This window comes from Podarcis raffonei, chromosome 6 (genome assembly GCF_027172205.1).
Source record: "Podarcis raffonei isolate rPodRaf1 chromosome 6, rPodRaf1.pri, whole genome shotgun sequence".
Lineage (NCBI taxonomy): Eukaryota > Metazoa > Chordata > Lepidosauria > Squamata > Lacertidae > Podarcis > Podarcis raffonei.
The window spans coordinates 68,995,713-69,016,862 of record NC_070607.1 but is presented as its reverse complement, the minus strand read 5'-3'; the positions used below and the strand labels follow the sequence as shown (position 1 = coordinate 69,016,862).

Here is a 21,150-nt window from a genome sequence, read left to right as displayed (position 1 = left end):
TTGGATAACTCTTAACAATCTCAGCCAACTTGACCAATGGTTGGAGATGATGGAAGTTGACGACCAACAATATCTAGAAGGCATTAGCTTGGGGTAACCATAGCATAGCCAAAAAACAAAACAAAACCCTACTTATTGATGGTTAGTAATCCTACGTCATTTATGTCATTTCTTTTCCTTCTACCACTCCTTGCTCACCATTAATTACCTGTCTTAGAAGTGCTACTTCTAAACTGGACCCAATAGCAAGAATACCCTAACAACCATAGAATTCTATACAATATCATATCGGCTATAACCACAAATCATTTTCAACTTCTTAAGGACTACAGTTCTTGTATACTTAAATATAGTAATTTAAAACTAATTCTAATAATACAACTTCTCATCTAACACTTCTGAACTAATTTTATTTCATGCTCCAAACCTGTATTTTGCTATAGTAATACATTCTTCTTCAAAAGGCTATAGGCTACATTAGACTCAAATGCCTAAAACCAGGAATAATCAACATGACACGCCCCAATTGTCATTGGACTACAACTCCCATGAGCCCTAGTCAATCAGCACTTATGGAAGTTGGGAGTCCAACAGAAATTGAGGACACTACATTGGTAATTGAGGTGGGGGGAAACACCAGTACAGAATGCTACAGGTCCCACTTTCCCAAGAAATCATTCCTTAGTCAAGTGTTTACTAAGTTTACAATTCTCAGAAAAGTTAATGCTGTTCTTTTCAAACCTAGAATCACAGTTTTGCATATAAACTCAAGTTCAATAAAGGGCAGACCAGGTTGCTTTATAACTTGACAACGGCAACCCACCTTCTGCCTCCAATTATCATGAAGTCTAATACAATTCTTGCTGTGTTGCTACTGCAGCAAGAAAGCTTAGCTCCTGAAAACGACTAGGGTTATGTCAAATATACTGATTATAACCCCCCATCTATACTTGCAAGGAGAATGACATAACACCAGCATCTGCCTAACAAGCTACAATTTTCTCTCACAACCCAGTATTGTTGTTTTTTACTTGCACAATATGTACAATGAAGTGTTTATTCAAAAGGTTTCTGTTTATAAGGCCTACTGTCAAGGAAACTATAATTAACTAGCTGTTCAGTATTATGTTTCCAGTTGTTCAGATATTTTAAATAACAAATGAAAAGGTAAGCAGCACATAGGCAGCAATAATAGATAAAATCAACACACATACATTCATATAGACAGAAAAAGCTGTAGGTTTGTATCATTAGGCAACCGTGACCCACTAGCTTATACAGGAGTCTCATATGCACATCAGAGCTCCCTAATGTATTAGGAGCCCTTGGTCTGAGCTGATTATTTTATTATTTACAGCTGGTATAGAATTCAATGGCCAGGTTGCCTAGGGCAAGAGACTCTAGGCAGTTAACCCTAATCCTGGCCAAACTGCACTGGCTACCAATTAAAATCCAGGTCCAATTCAAATGCTGGTTTTGACCTATAAACCTTTATGCAGCTAAGGACCTCAATGCATCAAGGACAACCTCTCCTCATATGAACCAACCTCAACCCTGCAACCATCATCTGAAGCCCTTCTTTGTGTGTGCCCCTCCTCAGGAGGTCTGAAGGGCGCCAACATTAGAACAGTGCTTTTCAGTGGTGACTCCTTGTGCTTAGAATGCTCTACTTGGGGGTGGCTCACCTGGCACCATCATTGTATAGATGCAGGCACCAAATAAAAATATTTCTTTTTCACCAGGGCTTTGGCTCTTAAATATCTGTGGTCCCCTTTAGTAGATGGGGAATTTTTAATCCTGCCTTTAAGAAGAGGATTGTTTTTCTTGGTTTTTCTTTCATGCCTGGTTTAATGTATGTGTTTGTTTGTTTGTTTGTTTATACAATGTACTGTAAGTCACTTTGTGGTCCCTTGCTAAAAAAAGTGACCAATAAATTTAACAAACAAATTTAAGACATTTATATACCACTTAATTATTCAAATTTCTAAGTGGTGTACATTATCTTCAGTGACCAAACTGAAGAAATGGAAATATTATCAAGAAACACTAGTTCATTCATTGAAACATTTCAAAAATAAACTCTTTTTTTTATATAAACTTCCAATGCTACCAACCCTCACCTTCAGCAGCCTGCAAACTGTCCAGAATGCATCATTTTAGATACGTCATTTGCTATAACCTTGATCTAGCCAAAACAAGTTCTCATGAAAGCATGTTTCCATAATACATTAACCCAAGAGAGACAGAATGATTAAAAATGAAATGTGTAGCTATCTTTTCTATACAAATGTCTAGTATCAGCGTTCTGCAGTGTCAAGGTTCAGCTTAGTCTCTTAAAAAAGATTGATTCTCAGTTTTCCTATACATGGTGGTCCTCAAGAAGCAACATCAAAAAGCGAACTTTCCAGTATTCTCTATAACACAAAACAAAGTTCTACTTATCAATTCAGAACAATACAAATAATAAATTACTATTATTATTTGTTTTTAATGTGTGACATTTTAATGTATTTTTAATTTTTGTTGGAAGCTGCCCAGAGTGGCTGGGATACAAATTAATAATAATAATAATAATAATAATAATAATAATAATAATAATACAATATCACATTCTACTTTCAACCTCCATAAAGTCAGAATGAAAAAGTAATCCACTAGTTTACCCCCTTTTAAAGCATTCCTCGTGATCAAAGTTTTTATTTCAGCCACTTGACAGGGGTCCTTCATTTCAAGGTACAGGGTATTGAAGAGTAAGGACACTATACCTCAGGGGAATGGGATATACCCTAACCATATTGTTCTTTTTTTATAATTTACTGATTAGAGTATGCTCCCTTCTAGAGTAAATACACCGTTCATGGCTGTTTACAACATATAAAACATAATGCTTCCGTAAAAATAACAAAAAAATTCAGAATATATCCATATATGTGTCATAAAGTAAAAGGTCACAATGAAATGGTCTTCAATAGCTTGCATACAAAAAACAGCAAGGGAGAGAGCCAACCACATTTCAAAAGGCAAAGCATCCCATGATACCAGTTATTTAGAGGCCTCTTCTCTCGTTCCACTCGGTTGTGCTTCCACTCTAGGAAAGACACAGAGAAGAACCATTCCTTCTGATCTTAGAGAGCGACTAGGATGACACGGGAGAAGGCAATCCCCAAATGATCGACTTGTTGACTCAAATGTCTTTTTCAGAGCCTCTTCCTAGATCCCTTACACTTGGCACCTCAAAAACAGTAATACTGTGATAACAATTAAAATGGTGTAAAGCAGAAGGTCTCACTGTGCCTTAGGAAACAGCCTCATGCCAGATCGGAGTATTTGTCCATGTAGTCTAGTACTGTCTACTCTAAATAGTCATGGAGATTTCAGATCCTGAATCAGAGATTACTTTTCAAGAAAGTGCAGATGGGTGATCTTTGTGCAGGACATTCAGGCTGAACCCTGTACCAACTTCACAACAGTTTAAACACAAAGGCTGCAATCCTATACCCACTTACCTGGGAGTAAGCACCATTAGGCTCAATGAGACTTACTTCTGAGTAGACATGTATAGGATTGCACTGTATTACAGATCAGCAGACATTAGGTGAGGGGAGCAAAATCAATAAATACTATATGAACATTTGCAATCAGAACAAAGTTAATGGCAGGGAGTCAAACCGAACCCTTTTTTAAAAAAACTGAAAACCTAGCATAATCAGAACCTACATAATCATTGGTGATGTTAGCTGTCTGCAAACTTTTATTATGCCCGAATTCAACTGTGATCCACTGTGATCCAATTTATAATTTCTGCCGTGTTTATTAAACAAAATTATTTTAAAATGTCATTTTTATTTATTTATCATTTTTATTAAAGAATACCATGCTAATATTATGTGCTGTATAAATATCTCATTTCCTAAATAGCCAAAAGTATCTGAACTGAAATGTTTGATGTTATATTCAAGTGAATACAAAGTATTTAATGAAATACTTATCAATATTGTCATATGGGTCTTTTTTAATGTGGAAAAACATAGCAATGGAATTTTTTCCATTACCGAAAATATCCTGTCCCACATCACTGTTTGAAACAAGAATGAGAACACAATCAGAAAAAAGGGCAGGTTATTAGTTTGGAATAAGGGTTTGACTAAAAACTGAAAAGATAGCACTTACTGACTCCAAAAACAAAAAATTATAATAAACTACTAATGCATTCACAGAACTAATATTGAGAAGAATGCAATGCTAAAATCATGGTTTAGTGCTGTAAGAACAAGCTGTAAAAGTATTGAGGAAAGCCTTAGGCTTGAGTGCTTCCCCACTGTCAATGCAGAGTTAGGACTTTTGCCAGCATTTGTAATAAACCAGATTGTGGAAAGTAAATGTCCTTTTCCTGGTTAATGAAGAAGAAATGAAGGAAGTGTGCGAGCATGAGCCTCTGCTCTGACTCACTCCATATAGTACTGCTAAACAATAGTTTAGCACTGTGTACAAATGCAGCCAATATGGTTTGCAGGCAGAGATTAAACTATTTTTCTGGTTTAGATATCACAGAAACTGTGAATTAACCAGGCAGTTTTCCCCCAAGCTGAGTGTGTAAACAAAGGGAAGATAGGAAAACTAAAGTTCAGTGCACAATACCATTACACCCAAACTAGGCCTTTAAGTTTTTGAAACTTTCTATTTTTACAATGTGACATAAAGATTGTCAGATAAATAGCTGCATCTGTACAATATATTTAAACATTTTGTATTGTTGACATTAGGATAATTATCACGTTGATACTAATCACCTTATCATATATGTGAACCACCTTTTACGTTTTCTCACATAAAGTAGAACAAGACTAGGTGGTTCGGATACTCTGAACCAGTTACTGAAATGCTACTGGTCTGATTGCAGTTGAATCAGAACCAGACCTGAACTGGAACTTTTGTTGGTTTGACTCCCTGTTTGTAGCACAATGTGACAGCATCACAAAAATGTATCCAAGTTTTTATCATGAAATAAGAAATACCAGTTTTTTAATCTGTCTCGGGCTTCCAACTGGGCTCCCACTTCAAAGCTGATACCTCTTCTGTTTGGTGGATGTTTTCTCATTTTGTTATAAGCCGCTGCTTTTATTCCCCTGAAAAATGCAATTAAATATCAATCACCAGAACCTGTGTCAATTGCTAATCTGTCTAATCAGTTAAAATAATTCATATTCCAATGTTTCAATTATGTAAGTTTTCTTTGCATTCTTTATACTGTATGTTGAAAAGAGTGCCCTTAAATATATAGTCTCTTCATTACAAAGACTGGCTTTGTATACCCCAGATCTTACTAAAACTCATCTCTGGATGTCAAAGTGGAGCACCTGGGTATACTGTGGAAACAGTATCATTGTTGAGGGGCTCCCTCTGATGTTCAGGTACCAACATATCTGTAATGCTTCTCAAATTAAATTCTTTGTGGTCAATATTTTATTGATAATTCAGCACAGTTTTGTACATCACTGTTTGTTCTTTCCAGTGCTACCTGTCTACACTTTGCTCCATGTGCTATGGCCACCACCTTTAGAGTTTACTGTGTTGTTGCCACGTAACATATTGTTGAATGTAACTGCTTACCACCTGGATTGTCATCTCTAAATGTTTCTCTAATAGTAGGTGTTTTTTTTAAAAAACAACAACAATCCTTGCCATATGGACCAGGTATCATGCAGAACAAATTTTGAGTAACCACAAAGCTGATGCATTGTCTGAAGAGGTCCTTAATTTCAGTCCTGCAAGTTTACAGATATGATGCACTGAACAGTGCTAGCTTTTACACAGTACATGAATCTTAGATTTAGTGTATGTAGTGTATTACAGAGAACTGAACAGACGCTACTGGATTATCTGGGTTATCTGATATATACTGCTAAATATATTATCTTTTCTGTAATGCCTTTGTTCTTGCACTTTCTTGCTTCCAGTTCATGCTAACAGCACTACAGGCTTTTACTGCTGCAATTTTGTTAAGGTTGTTTTGTGATTTATCAACTCCTTCATTAACACCATAAGTCTCAAACTAATGAACAGTGGCATATAAAAGCACTGTTCTGGAACAGTGATCTGGAACATGCACACCACTGATCTAGAACATGAAAATCATTTGCAAAATGAAACAGCCTCAACATGGTGGCTCTTCGTGACTTGTGTTTTAGACATTACAATAGAACTGCAACACCTTTTTCTAAAAGCTTTCACCCCCCCCCCAGTAACTGGAACATTGTTGACTCCTAGAGTTGTTTTTATTTTCAGTTCTAAGTTTGATGTACAGCTTAAAATCATAATTTTAAAATGCTATTGTAAGTAAGTAAACTACAATTTTCTGCTGAAATTTGAGGTGCTATAAATGTGAGCTACCAAGAAGCAGTGGGCATGAACAATGTTTCAAATATTAAAAATATGTTTTGCTGGTTTACATGGCTCTGTCAACAACATAACAACTGGACTACAGTAACAAATCCTATACAGACAGAGGCAAGCCAAAATTTGATAGCCAAGCCAAAATTTGCAGTTGTCAGTAGCCTGCCAAACCCGCTGAATCCAATTAAGTCACTGTGTGGGTGGAAAGACTGCTCATGTAACAGATTTTCCCCTGTGCTCCCCATACCGCCCAAATCTGCTTCAGAAGGTTGGGGGTGCAGGAAGAAGAAGATAGGGGACGTCCCATTGCACTAACAGAAGTCATTCTACTCATGCAGAGCCTTTGAAAGGCTTGAGAGGCACGCAGATCAATAAGCCCAGCACAGGTGTAGGGAACATCGCCACCCATCAAGCTCTGAACCAAAGGTGGTAGGTGAGCCAGCGCTTGGTTTTCTGGACAGCCCAGCACCAAGAATAGCAGCCCTAGCCTTCTCCAACTGGGAGCTGGTGTGACAGGGATCTGCCCCACAGTTGGGCTGTGCTTCCAGTACAGTCCAACATCAGGGACAATCCCTACTCCCCATCCACGTCCAAGGCAGAGAAGAGGGCTGGGCTTTGTCTTGTCATGCATACCAGCGAGGGATGAGACATGCACTGAGTAGAGTGTCTTAATACAACTGAAGAGTAGCAACACATCTCCCATCTTAAATGCAATGCAAACATGATCCTGCTAAGCCTTCTCTGCACATCTAAAAAAAATTACTGAGACATATGGAACCATGAGCTAAAATATAACTTGAAGACCTCTACTAAGCATGTGAAAAAGAATGACACCCTCTCCTCCTAAATAGCAGCACAACCGAAAAGAGAATTGAGGCTTCCATAAGCTTCTGAAACTGGACCCCTACCCAAGGCCTATATGGTGCAGTGATGCAACCAAATACATATTTATTGAATGTAATTTGTTCCCACTTTAGGCAGAAATAGAAGACTAACACACACACACACACACACACACACACACACACACTGCGCTAAGGTTTCTCCTTCTGTAACTTCTCCTTCTGCTGGTGAAAATATGGTCTTGGTTAGCACAATTATTTGTGGTAACTGTATTTTGTCTGCCAGATCACCACTTTGATGAACGCTATGTTTTATCAGACAAAAAGCTTTGAAAGATTCAAAACAAGATTCCATAATTTTACACGTCAGCTTATTTTATTGGTCTTGCAGTGTGCGCTCTCTCTCTCTCTCCCCCTCACACACGCAAAAACACACAAGCTGCAAACTATCAAAGATGTATATGTGGATAGCCAATCCTGCTACTGTGGAACACACTAGAATGGGACATTCATAACCATGTGCCTCCCTTATCTGACTTAAAAGGCCAGTATGTAAAGCAAACCTTAGAGTTAGGCATGCAGAGCAAGATGCTGGCAACTAGCTCCAGTCAACAGCTGCAGTGTCCTACTGTTTCTTACCCAGAAAACCTGTACAAGGTATAATTTCCCACACCTCTTTGTAAACCAGGCAGATAGGGTTTCTCCCTTAATACAATACTATGTATTCAATATATAACACAAAAGAAAGGAAGTCTTGTCCATCTGTGTCACTGGATTCTGGGCCCAGAAGGCATAGACAGAGATATGTAGCAACTTAGCTCAGCTCTGCATATGGGAAAAATGAATGAAGGGACAGAAAAGCTTTGACAGAGCCGGGCAAGGAGCAGATTTCATGTGAAAGAAAAAGGGGGTGACTGATATTTCTATCTATCCTGTTCTCTTTTTGTTTTAGGGTGGGTTGCTAAAAATTTTGTCTTTAGGCCAAAGAAATAACTGCCTAAATTTCTAAGCCTACTGAGTACTATTAGCAAGAACTACTGTACAGAAACTGTCAAGCAGGCCTCCAGTAGTGGCTATCAGGTACATAAGCAGCAAGTATTTTTTAAAAAAATAAGTTTTAAGGTCTCCTAAATCCCCTTTGCATGTAATGCCTAGCCAGAGGCTGAAACCCAAAGCAGCTAATCCAATAGTCACTAAAGGGACCATGACACCTCACCAGTGGACTATAACTACGAAATAAATCAAAAGCCTTCACGGGCTTTCCAATTGAATGGATGAAGGAGCCTGAATACATTTTAAACCATCTGTGTGAATTGAGTGTGTGCTGAATCCTCATGCACAGGGCATAATATGCTTAAAATGTGTGGTCTCCACTTTCTAGGTGGTTCTCCCTCAAACAGAAACTACTTTCCCCCAAAAAAACTTTAAGACATTTAATATGTAGATGCAATTAAATGTATTACAGAATGCTGAGCTGCTCATATTAGTGACTTTCTCACCAGATAAGTGATTTCCACCATCACCTTCTTAATAGCAGCACTGAAAAGTAACCTAGTTTTCAACAGCACTGCATTTTATTTATTCTGTCATGTTGAGCTTGAACATACCACAGCCAGGTGAGTTCAGGACATGCACCAAGGCTAGCATTTGTCTATGGACAGCTATGCTTTATTACTGCAGTCCAAAGGCTATTTCCTCCCACAATGGAACTGACTAGATCCAACTGACTTTGGTCAATTCAGTTTATTATTGGACTATTATTATCCTGCATTATTCATTTTATTTATTCCTCCTTGCACTTTGTTCCTGGTCTCACCAAAGGCCTGTCTCTAGATTCTAATTCTGTTCTTCAACACCCTGAACCGATTCTATGATAATAATCATGCTTCCATACAACTGCATATTCTATTTCCTTTGCTGTATCCAGCCTGGAAAAGATTCAGCAGTCATAACCTTTATGTTCCATTTCCACAATGCACAGAATGTCTGTAATACTATGTCTCTGTCTGAAGACCAATCCAAGAGAGAGGGATAGTATCTGCACATCAAGCTCTGTTCTTGACAAGCAGCCATGGACTCCAAGTGCCAGGTTAAAAAAGAATGGTTTTATACTGCAGTAATGATTTACAGATTTAAAGAAACCACAGATGATCACACTATTTTTCATATTAACTGCTCCTGCTAGTTTACTCATGTTAATGTGTGGTAGACATTATGGGGCCCAGTACAGACATAATGCTAGCTCCCTAAACTGCAGGTGGGAGTGACCCATGCTTGGGAATATACAAACTGCTCTCTTTCTTCTCCACTTTTTGGCACAGGTTTTCCTATTTTTTTTCTCTTGTTCACTTAACTGTAGGTTACCATTGCATGTGTACTGATATTTGCCATGATTAATGCAGACCAGGGTTTGGAAATACAGTCTTAAGTGCAGTTATGAAGGGACCTTTTTATATGATTAGCATTAACTGTGCTTAGTACCACTGTATGAAACTGGGTATTTTCAAGTTTGGCTGTAAAACTTCATGGTGGTTTATGAATTGGAGCATATCAATGTCCTACAATGTTTCTGCATGCCTCACTCACGCCACCATTTTGTCACGGAAGTAATTACATAATGTGCTTTTACTATACTACAGTGGAACCTCGTGTTACGTACCGTCCTCCTTGCGAATGTGTCGGGTAATGAGCTCCGCTAGCCAGGAAGTAGTTGCTCCTGGTAGTGAACTTTGCCCTGGGATGTGAGTGCATCCCAGTGGCATGTGTGCAGTGGGAGGCCCAATAGCAAAAGCACAGCTCAGGATAAGAATGGTTTCATGTTAAGAACGGACCTCCGAAATGAATTAAGTTTGTAACCGGAGGTACCACTGTATACTATACTTTTTCTGATAAATGTGCCTAGTGATATATTGGTCCAATTTATATTGATATTAGTCATAAACCTTATGTGCAAATTGCTTTGAGATGGTGGTTAACCAATTAATAAATCAAGGGTAATACTTATTTCATGATTAACTGCTCCTGCTAGTTTACTCATGTTAATGTGTGGTAGACATTATGGGGCCCAGTACAGACATAATGCTAGCTCCCTAAACTGCATAATCATGATGATTATGATTTCAGTTTTATTAGTGTATCAGTGGCTCTCAAATTGGAGGGTGGAAGAGACAGAACACCTGAATGGGGTAAAACATTCAAAGGCAAGATAGTATCATTAAAGATATAGAATCTTTCTCCTTTCACTAGCCAAGGTTTGTGGGCTGAATGCCTTCTGGCAGAAATCACTCACTGATGCACACTGAGTTTGTAAGAGTGACTGCATCCCCACCATCTCATCATACCACTCTCATCAGAGAAGAAGGTTGCTAAGATAGATAGGGTGCCTTGTGTGTAACTTTAGAAAGCATATTCTTCTCTAATAGCAATATACTAATGAAGCTGCAGAATGAACACAACTGTGCACGAGATTCTCCACAAAATCACTTTTAGCACACATTACTGGAGTTGGTTTACAGAGCTACATGGCACAATAAAATAAAGAAGTTTGAGATACACTGAGATAAGTAATATAATCATAAATACTCAGTGGCGACATGTGTTGTGCATCATACCATAAGTAATGGCAAGAACAAATAAAATCTCACCCAGTTCACCCCCCGCAATTTGCATGCCCTCATCAGAATTGGTCAGTCCAAAGTAGGAGTGGTGAATGTCCATGATGCCTGACACAATTACGATCCCTTGCAAGTGGATGGCCACAGCCAGGCTGCGCTGAAAAACACACCTGCAGGTAAGAAAAGGCAATTGCTACATAAGGCTAAGACCATCACTACTACTGTTTTAACATTCCTATAAAAACAGGCAGCATTCCTGGAGCAAAGATTTAGAAAATATCTTCCTTGACCCACACCCTGTCCCAAATGCAGAAATGTATTAACAATTCCAGGTACACACTGATCGCAACCCCAAAGTGGAATTTTGAAGGCAAAAATAAAAGGTTTCCCCTTGAATTGTATTTCCTTATCTATAAATAATGCTGTGTAATGTAATGTAAACCTATCAAAGGATTAGAGATGACAAAAGTATTCTTAACTACACAAAACATCTAAAACTAATGGGCTACATTCAAATGTTTATTTCTCCATTTAGCATGTAATTTAAGCACATATGAGCCTTTAAGTCTTTACTGACATATTAATGTATTGTTTAAAAAAGTTGTTGCCTGGTATATAACCCAAAATACTTTAATTATTTTCTTGAAGTTCAAAGCTCTAACAATGTAGATTTGTATTGATTACATTTAAGAAACTGTTAAATACTAGTATGAGGAGAGCTGAGGCAGTGGCAGATGAGACGATTACCTCATCCTCACTAGGTAACTGGCACTAGCAGGCATGGAGACAGATGGAGGTTCTGCAGATGACACTGCACCTATGGGCAACAAATTAACAGGTGGTGATTCTATCCCCACTATGGCTGGCTACTCTTTGTTCCTGTCCAGTTTCCCTATCTCTTCCCCCAGGATTCTGCTTCCACATTTCTTTTTATTACCTAGATCTGTTTATCCTGGACTGACTACTTACTGAGGATTCATGCACACTTTTAACTGTGCAGGGCAGACCCTCAATTTAGTTACTGCCTCCAAATATGGGAAGTATAATCAGGAAGGGGGGGGAGAGAGACTTGAAATAACTAATTGTTACGGTCCAACCATTTCATGAGATTTGGTCTTACAGCAGCAGCTGACAGCTCTCCCCTGCAGAGGTAAGTAACCCATTAAGAATGTCTGCCTCCAGAGATTTCAAGAATGAAGCAGGTCAGATGACAGCTAGAGCACATATGGTGCAAGACTTGCCACAAATGCAATTGAGCGCATGCTAAAGGGCATGACTGTGCCTACTGTGAGGTGATAACGGGTGGCGGAGAAAGTATATTCTGTCACCTCCATCTCATCCTTAAGTAGCCATAGAACAGAGGTTAACATCCATCCCAATAAACAGGAGCATAGGAAGTCTGCTGTGGTAAGTTTACAAGACACTTCAATGATGAAATTTACTGAATCCATGATGATTTGGACAACACAGCTGTGAAAAGTCTGGATAAAGTGTGGTTTTGTGAAAGCAGTTTTAGCTTCTGAGGTCTGGGGGTGTGAAACAAGGTGCTTGTAGTTGTTTGACTGACCTGGCAACTTCTCAACCCTCAACCTTTTCTCATTGTGGTTGATCTGAACAAGCTTGTGACAGGTGTTGTGTAAGTAAGCTGGGTAAGTCCAAGGCATGGTAAATGGATATTTGTGTGCAGAAGCAGTGCCTGCCATTCTTAAAGAAGTAGTAGTGCAGCCACTCTTGAAGAAGAAAAACCACCACCTGGTCACAGGGGCTTATGATAACTACTTTTTAGGGAAGATGCTTAAGAAGGGCGGTGGTGGCAGCAGTTTGGCTCCAGGTGCTCCAAGAGCAGGGTGGGACAATATTTTATACCCAGTGGGCCACAAGAATACTTTGTTTGGGAACCCATGTCTTGTCATGCAGGGATGGGGAGGCCAAAATTTGATGCTGCTCCCCCCACCTCTCATGCTGCCTTCCAAAAGCCAGGTAAGTGAGGTGATGGGCTTTGGGAAGGAGGTGTGATGACTCTAGGATCCTATCAGAGCCCTCATGCATCCTTTCCAAAGTCCGGTGCCTCACTTACCCAGCTCTGAGAAGGCAGTGTGAGGGCTGGGAGGGGTCAAATATTGCTGATGGCTGCCAAAAAAAGCCCTAGGCCCTGGGCCGTGTATTGGATCATCCTGTCCTAGAGGAAACTGATTATCTAGACTCATTCCAGTTTGGGTTCAGAACTGATTTGGCCTTGGTTGCCTAATCATTTACTTTCACAGAGAGATTCAGGTAGGTAGCCGTGTATGAATTTTTCTATGGGGTTGCCTCGCAAGACGAAATTTTTTTTGGGTTCTTGCGATTTTTTTCCTTTTTCTGAAAGCCGCTAAGCCGCTTATCTGCTAATTGCCGCTTATCCGCTAAGAGCCGCTAAGCCGCTTATCTGCTAATTACCGCATATCCGCTAATCTGCTAATAGCGGTGCTTCGCAAGATGAAAAAACCTGCAAGACGAAGACACTCGCAGAACGAATTAATTTCGTCTTGCGGAGCACCACTGTATAAGCTTTTGTGTGCATGCACACAATACACTAGTATCTGAAGAAGTGTGCATGCACACGAAAGCTTATACAGTCATACCTCATGTTGAATGTGCTTCAGGTTGAGCGCTTTCGGGTTGCGCTCCATGGTGAGTGCGTTACTTCCAGGTTTCGCCGCTCGCGTATGCGCAGACCCTCAAAATGATGTCACGCACATACGCGGAAGCAGCAAAAGGTGACCTGCGCTGTCGCGTCTTACGTTCCATTCAGGATGTGAACAGGATGTGAACGGATCCTGTTCGCATCCCAAGGTACCACTGTACCTAAGGTGCTACTGGACATTCTTTCTTTCTATCTATCTATCTATCTATCTATCTATCTATCTATCTATCACAGAGAGACAGAGGTGAAGTGCAACCTTGTTGCTTCTATTCAATTGTTCCATGGCTTTTAACAGTAGTACCTTACTGGACCAGTTCAGCAGGATCCCCCTCCCTCTTTTAATGGTAAAAATGCAAATTGTATTGATGAAGCTAAATTGATTAACAAGAAGTGGTAAATATTCTGCTGTTTCACAGGCAGTTTTCCATACTTGCAGGAACTAAGCCAGCAAGTTTTTAATCTTGAGGAGGGGGAATGCTTTGTCCTGTGGTACATGGAAGAGGTAGGCTGATCATATAGCTTATCCAAAAATAGTGGCTAAATCTTCAGTATACCACTGTATTATAGTGGTTCCATGCATACCTACAAGGCCTGTTCTACAGCATGGCATTGGGTGCCTGCACCTTGGCCTTGTGGGGGGTGAAGCAGGTAACTTCTTGTCTCTATTGATGTTGAACATGAAGCTGTTCAAGGTAGTCATTAGGAAATTTGGGGTGTGGTGTCATCAGTATGCAAATGACAACCAACTCTACTTCTCTGTTACATCAGTCAGGAATAGATATGCAAATCTCCCTGGACAAAGGTATTGATGAGCATCAATAAGATGAATCTTGATGAAACAAAGGCCTTGTCAGTAGGAGGTTCCCAGGTCTGGGGAGTGGATATATTGCCTGTTCTGGATGGGGCTGCACTCTCTCTGAAGAACAGGTGCAAAGTCTGAGGGTACACCTTCATCCACTATTGTTACTGGAGGCCCAAGTGGCCATGGTAGCCAGGGGTGCCTTTTACCAACTTTGGCTGGTGCACCAGCTGTGACAGTTCCTGGACAACCTAGACACAGAGATTCTTACATTGGTAACGTCAAGGCAGGATTTCTGTTAATACACTCTTTGTGGGGACGCGCTTAAGGTTGGTCTGGAAACTGCAGCTTGTGCAGATTGCTGCTGTTATGTTGCTGAGTGGAGCTACCTACCAAGTATATGACAGCACTTTGGAAAGAACTGCCCTGGCATTTTTACCACTGCATAAAATCAGCATTTCCCCCATGTGATTATCAATAAGATATTGTTAGATATTATTTTTAATTGCTCTGTCAATGCTTAAGAAATAAAATTGACAGATATGTGAGAGCATGTAGCTTAATGCTCAAGACTGGCATGTCTATGTACAATGTTTTTTGAGAATTGCTTGTTGTTTGAAGAAAAGATACAACCTGAATATTATACAACAGATAAACACAAAACTACTAGGAAAGTTTTAATTCCCCAAGGCTGATTCTAGTAATAGTAAATGTTTGGTGGAGTCAAAGGGAATATATTGTGATAATAAGGATTGTTGGGAAAAGAATATTTAAAGAAAATAATAAAAATTTATCTGGGGGAAAGATGTTTAGCAGAAGTCATCAATAATTCTGTTTTTCTCTATCCTTTCTGCTGCATTTGCAAAAGCTATTCCTCATAAATCTATAGTAAATTTTATTTACTATTTCTGCATCTAAAAGACCTCTTCCCTATTTGGGTACCAATACCCAAGTACAAAATATATTCATATCATATTGTAACATACTGTATATAGTGTGTGATGAATTTATACATTGCCACCAATTGTATTTTCCTGTTCCAAAAGTGCATTAGTTATGCACTCTATGATTGAGTCTATCAAGTATTTGTAGTGATTTAAATTAATTTAAATTCATGTTAACCAGAGAGGATCAGTTATGCTCTGTAATGCCCACTGATACAATCCTTTAAAAGAGAGCAACTACAATGCGGTGCTAAGGCTCAGCCTAGACAGCGTATTCAAAACAGTATCCACACTGGAGGAATAAATTTGCTGCTGTTATAGAGCAAATTACAACTGTATTCAGACACTGATTTCTGCTACCACCCCACTTGAAAAACTGAAACTTCCAGCTTACTAGAACCACCAGCTACTAATTCTTCCTCCTCTGCCCCTGCTCAGTTTGCATATCATAGCAACATATGAAGCTGCCTTACGGAGTCAGACCATTGCTGGATCTAGTTCAGTACTGCCTACACTGACTGGCAATGACGCTCCAGGGTTTCAGGAAATGCCATTAATTGAACCTGGGATATTTTGCATACAAACCAAATGCTGTACCGCTGAGCCAGGACTCTTACTTTAATTCCCTAAGTCTACATACATAGAAGTTTAAAGGACTGAGTGGGTAAATGAAGCTACTGCAAATACAGCTACTTTGATTTTTCCAATAATCACACAAAGCAACAGGATTATATTTGTACAATTTCCTTGAAGGTATGTATCAGGCTGTGTGGTCAGTCTGCAGCATACATACCAGGAGTTTGTGGCACATCTGAGCAGGAGCAAGAAGTACTGGGAGCCTGGCTACAGCAGTGTCATCGCCCCCATGCTCTGCTGGCTTCTCCTGTGCTGCATACTCCTAAGGTTAGTAGGGTCTGAGGCAAAACCAAACCATTGTAGAGAGGTTGCCTGTACTGTATAATAAATCTAGCATACACAAATCTAGCATACACAAATCTGCCATACACCTTTTCATTCTTTGGGCTTGAAATACTGTGGCACATTTGCTTAAAAAGTTATCTATTCTTGCATTTAGAAAAATGAGGAGGGTCAGTAAAACTATCCAGCTAATTATGTCTTCAATTTACTATTTATTTAAATATCATTATATTTTCCCTTAATTAAAAAAATAACATGGATGATGGTAGTATTCTGTTTGATTTACAGCCCTCCAGTTCAGCTTTGTCATCTTGCCACTGAAACACACTGTGTGCTGATATCTTAGCTTCCAAGTAAAAGAGGATCTAATTATAATGCAGTAGCATTAACAAGAATGGAAAAGTAAATATAGTTTACAAGCAGATGATATACTAAAGTTTTAGGAACTTTGGATAAAAGCTCTTCTGAGTATCTTGGTCCAGAATTTACTTTGATCCCACAGGCAATGTTTATTGTACAAGTTAAAATACATCCTCCCCTGTGGTTTTCTGTGGAAGATTGAATATGCCCAATTCTTTGGGAACAAAATATATCTAGGTTTCTAGGTAAAATACCCAAGAATACTTGCCACTCCAGCCTATTTTCCCATAGGCACAGAAAAGGTAAGCAAAGTGAATTTGAAACACGCAAAGTGAAACCACATTTCTCAAAAGGCCTTACAAACGAATACCCACAGCCAACATGAAGGGCACTGACCTATTCTAACAATATAAGCCCTAAGGGCAAGCAATTAGGAAAACATATGTTATGTAACTGCAACGCCCATTATGACTGTCAAGAAAATAATACAGACTCCAGGTCCCAACAATTCATCACCACCTTTAATTATTACAAGAGATAATCTCTGCCCAAGGAGAAGAGGGAACAATTATCAAGGGTGTCACTACGCCCTAAGTGGCAATTATTGCGGCCACTACTAAAACACTTTCCTTAAAAAAAACCCCACTAATCGTGGGGCTCTCAATGAAGCCAAAGTAGTCAATGAAACAAACCACGCGCGCCAGTCCTGTGGTACAAAAAGATGCGCAAGTTGGCGTGCTATTAAAAGGGGGGGGGGATGAAAGCGCAACTGCGTCTCGATCCAAACCGGACGCTGCGCCTTGAAAGGGATGAGCGGAGTCTTGGCTGATGCAAAACCTGCCACGATCAAGGTCACGTTACTGACATCCTAGAAACACAGCATCCCTTCTTGCTCAAGAGGAGGAGGAGGAGAAGCTCGCCTGCCCTTTTGGCTTTCCTCCGCTGATGGGAGCCAAGCGGCGTCAGCAGCCTCCGACGAACAAGAAGCATGGTGCCGGGAGGAAGCCGAGCGCTGCGAAGAGACACGCCGCCGACACCCGTCCGCCCCTTCGCAGGGCAAGAGGCGGCGCGGGAGACGTGACGGGCCCCTCCGGGGAGCCTCGCGCCGGTCCCACGCGAGCGCCGAAAGCCGCCCGGACGCCGCCGGAGGGACCGGCGAGCCAGCCAAGCCCCTTCCCGACTCCCGCTGAAGGAGCCTCCGGGGACCCCGAGCCCGGAGGGAAGAGGCGCCGCCCGGGGCCCGGGACTCCCTCCTCTCCGCCACAGCCGCGGCCGGTCCCCGCCCCTCTCCGCCTTTGTGAGGCCGCGGCGGGAACTCTTCTGCGCTCGCTGCCGGGCTCCCCCCTCCCCCCCTCGCCTCCCTCTCTCCGCGGGGCCGCCTAGGGAGCGCCATGTCCTTACCGGGGAGGGGGGTTGCTTCTCGTACGTGCCAGGGGCTCGAGCCGCGGGGGCAGGGGCCGCCAATGATCCGCTCGCCGTGTCCAGCCCAGCGCCGCCGACTGAGCAGCGCCACAAAATGGCCGACGCGACTGCGGCGCCGCTAGCTCGGCCCCCCCCCCGCCCGCCTGCCTGCCTGCCTGCCGCGAGGGGAGGGGAGGGTCCTCCTGTGGGAGGGGCGAAAGGGCCAGGGGGCGTGGCTCCGGCGGAGAGGGCTCGGGGGCCCGCGCGCAAAATCCAGGCGCGCATCCATCTCTCGGGACCCGGAAGGCGTCGCTGCTTTCCCCTTGTCCAGTGTGAGTTCGCCAGTGAGAGGAACTCACGACACGGGCAACGAGCGCGTGTTTTTTTTAAATACCCGCAGCTGCTGGGCTCAGGTGTATTCAATCCTTGGAGAGAGGGGCCATCAGCCGCAAATTATGGACCGCTTTTAAGGCCACGTTTAAAACATACCAAACCTTTTCCTCCTTCGCGCGGGGAACACGGCAGACTTCAGTGACTGGAGTACGTGCTTCGTATACAGTGGTACCTCGGGTTAAGTACTTAATTCGTTCCGGAGGTTCTTAACCTGACACTGTTCTTAACCTGAAGCACCACTTTAGCTAATGGGGCCTCCTGCTGCCGCCGCGCTGCCGGAGCACGATTTCTGTTCTCATCCTGAAGCAAAGTTCTTAACCCGAGGTACTATTTCTGGGTTAGCAGAGTCTGTAACCCGAAGCGTATGTAACCCGAGGTACCACTGTACACAGCAAGTTCTCTCTGATCCCCAACCACAGCCACTGGTGTAGTGGTCAACTCTGAAGTGCAGGCACTCCTCAAAGATAGCGTTGCACCTTGGCTTGTGAGCTTATACAACAACAAAAATTAAATATGAATTTTTTGACCAATGCAGACATTACGGCTTCGGTATCAAGGCAATTTTCTGCTCACTCGCTCTTCCAACCAGGGGCGTACCTTCAGGTTGGCCATGTTGGCTCTTAGCCCCCCTGCCAAGGGTGGGTGTGCAAAAAAAAAAAAATGCTTCTCTCCACTCTGGTTTGGAGTGGCTAGGAGCCATTTTGCTGGGAGGACAAGCAAGTTGGTTTAGAATCTTGCTGATTATTTAGGGTGCCCTTTTCTTTTAAAATGCAGGTTATCCTTGTTTGTGATTTTTCTGGTTTTTTAAAATGTTGTTTTAATGTTTATTTTAATGTTCTCAACATTTTCTAGGAGAAAATCAGGACCAGATTCTCCCCTTTCAGGTTTTGGAGAAACAAATAAGGTTATATAACATAACTCCTCCTCAGTCCGCTGCTCTGAGCAGCGGTCAGAATCTCTGATGTTGGCGACGAAATCACTGACCATAATCAGAATACAGCGTAAAGCGTTACGGAGCCGAGTTCCGCCGGCTTTAGAGAACTCTTCATATATAGTTCGATTCTTACGCTGGCCATAGGGTGGCAGTATTTCCCTAAACACACCCTTTGTTTCCATTCCATTAACTGACGAAATCAGCTGCAGGTTATCGAGAATGAGCAGCAGTGCTTTTTTTCTTAAAAAAATGTTTAGGGGTATTCTCTCCCTGCCAAGTTTTGATGGGCAGAATTTTACTTATTCTGCCTAATAATATGGACAAGTTGTTGAAGATTGAGCCCAATCATATACCCCCTTGATCCCTGCCCTGTTTGGCTGGTGGAAACTGCCCCAAGCAGCTTGTCTATTTGGGAGTATCAACACCTATTTATTAGATGATGTGGAACCATTGCTTTTGTGTGTGTGTTTACACATATACATTTTTTTAAAAAAGTTGCACCTCCCCAGAAGTACTGAGTACTTCCAGGTGGGGTGGGGGGCAAAATAGATGGTAGATTGAAGTGAAAATTAATGTTCTCATGTCTACCATCACAATTTGTTCTCAGCTATGATGTCCACAGTGAGAAGCTAATATCCAGTTCTGCACAGAAACTGGAACGTGCACACCCAGTGTTAGCTTCTAGAGCTCATTTTTTGCTGGAAGCTACAGGCTTTAAGTTGAAAATTCTGCCCCTTGAACTCAAAGGTGAAAATAATAGGATACATCAGATCTATTAGTTGTGCAATCTTTTGAAATGTCAGGGTGCAACAGTGGGAGCATTCACAGCCATGCGTCATCTGAGAGCTATGGAATATTGCAACATGGTCTGGCGTATATCCACTACTGCACTGATGGGAAACTTTGGGCCAAGTGTAGCCCTCTAGGAGTCTATGTGGCTCTCCCCACGTCACACCTCTCACCAGCCATGCTTCATGCCCTTGAGTGCATGAACTAGCCAGAATTTGTCCTTGAACTGTGTTAATACCTCTTGCTTGTCTCAATGGAGGGGTGTGTGACTTTTACCTGTTGTTCCACCTATTTTTAATATGGTTCTGCCTCGCCACGAACGTGTGGCCTCCAGATTGCCCACGAGGGAATGTGGACCTCGGGCTGAGAACTGATATCCACCCTTGACCATCCTGATTCACTGATGTCCTTAAATACCGTATTTTTTGCACTATAAGACTCACTTTTTCCCTCCCAAAAAGTAAGGGGAAATGTGTGTGCATCTTATGGAGCGAATACAGGCTGTGCAGCTATCCCAGAAGCCAGAACACCAAGAGGAATCGCTGTGCAGCGATCCCTCTTGCTGTTCTGGCTTCTGAGATTCAGAATATTATTTTTTCTTGTTTTCCCCCTCCAAAAACTAGGTGCGTCTTATGGTCTGGTGCGTCTTATAGAGCGAAAAATACAGTAATTGCTTCTCCATGTGACCATGTGGGACTATTTGCAGTGTTGAGACAGCTCTTGAGATGAGGGAAGGGTGCTTCCCGCACGCTCAATAACACATTCTATTATTTCACTTTTCTGGACTAAGCCAATGAGTTGAAATCACTACTGTTAAAAGACAAACAACAAATTGCAATCAGGAATGGCTGGTAAAAAGTCAGCTAAGGGAATTGGAGGTGGGATAAAGCCTGTTTTCATACACTCCTCTAGATATTCCTAACCAAAAACTTCAAGCTGCAGAGTTCACAAATATTGACCTGCAATGTATCAACCTTTTGACTGATATAACCTTGCTGTTATTTGCATTAGCACTAAGATTAGGAGCTAATATGCATTCCCGGGTAGTGTAACCTGGAAAATGATCTGTGGAGGGTGAGG

At 41.5% G+C, this 21,150-nt stretch overlaps 1 protein-coding gene across 2 annotated transcripts in view; it reads right to left on the bottom strand.

Annotated features, from left to right (window-relative positions):
- PHF20 (PHD finger protein 20) overlaps positions 1-11,019 on the bottom strand; it is a 39,836-nt gene extending 28,817 nt beyond the window's left edge. For both annotated transcript variants that reach the window (XM_053393854.1, XM_053393855.1), the window contains exons 1-2: positions 10,880-11,019; positions 5,016-5,126 (exon numbers count right to left, since the gene is read on the bottom strand). In XM_053393854.1, the coding sequence (XP_053249829.1) occupies positions 5,016-5,098 (83 nt within the window). In that variant the 5' untranslated portion in view covers positions 5,099-5,126; positions 10,880-11,019. The remainder of the gene's footprint in view (positions 1-5,015; positions 5,127-10,879) is intronic.
- Between the last annotated feature and the right edge of the window lie 10,131 nt (positions 11,020-21,150).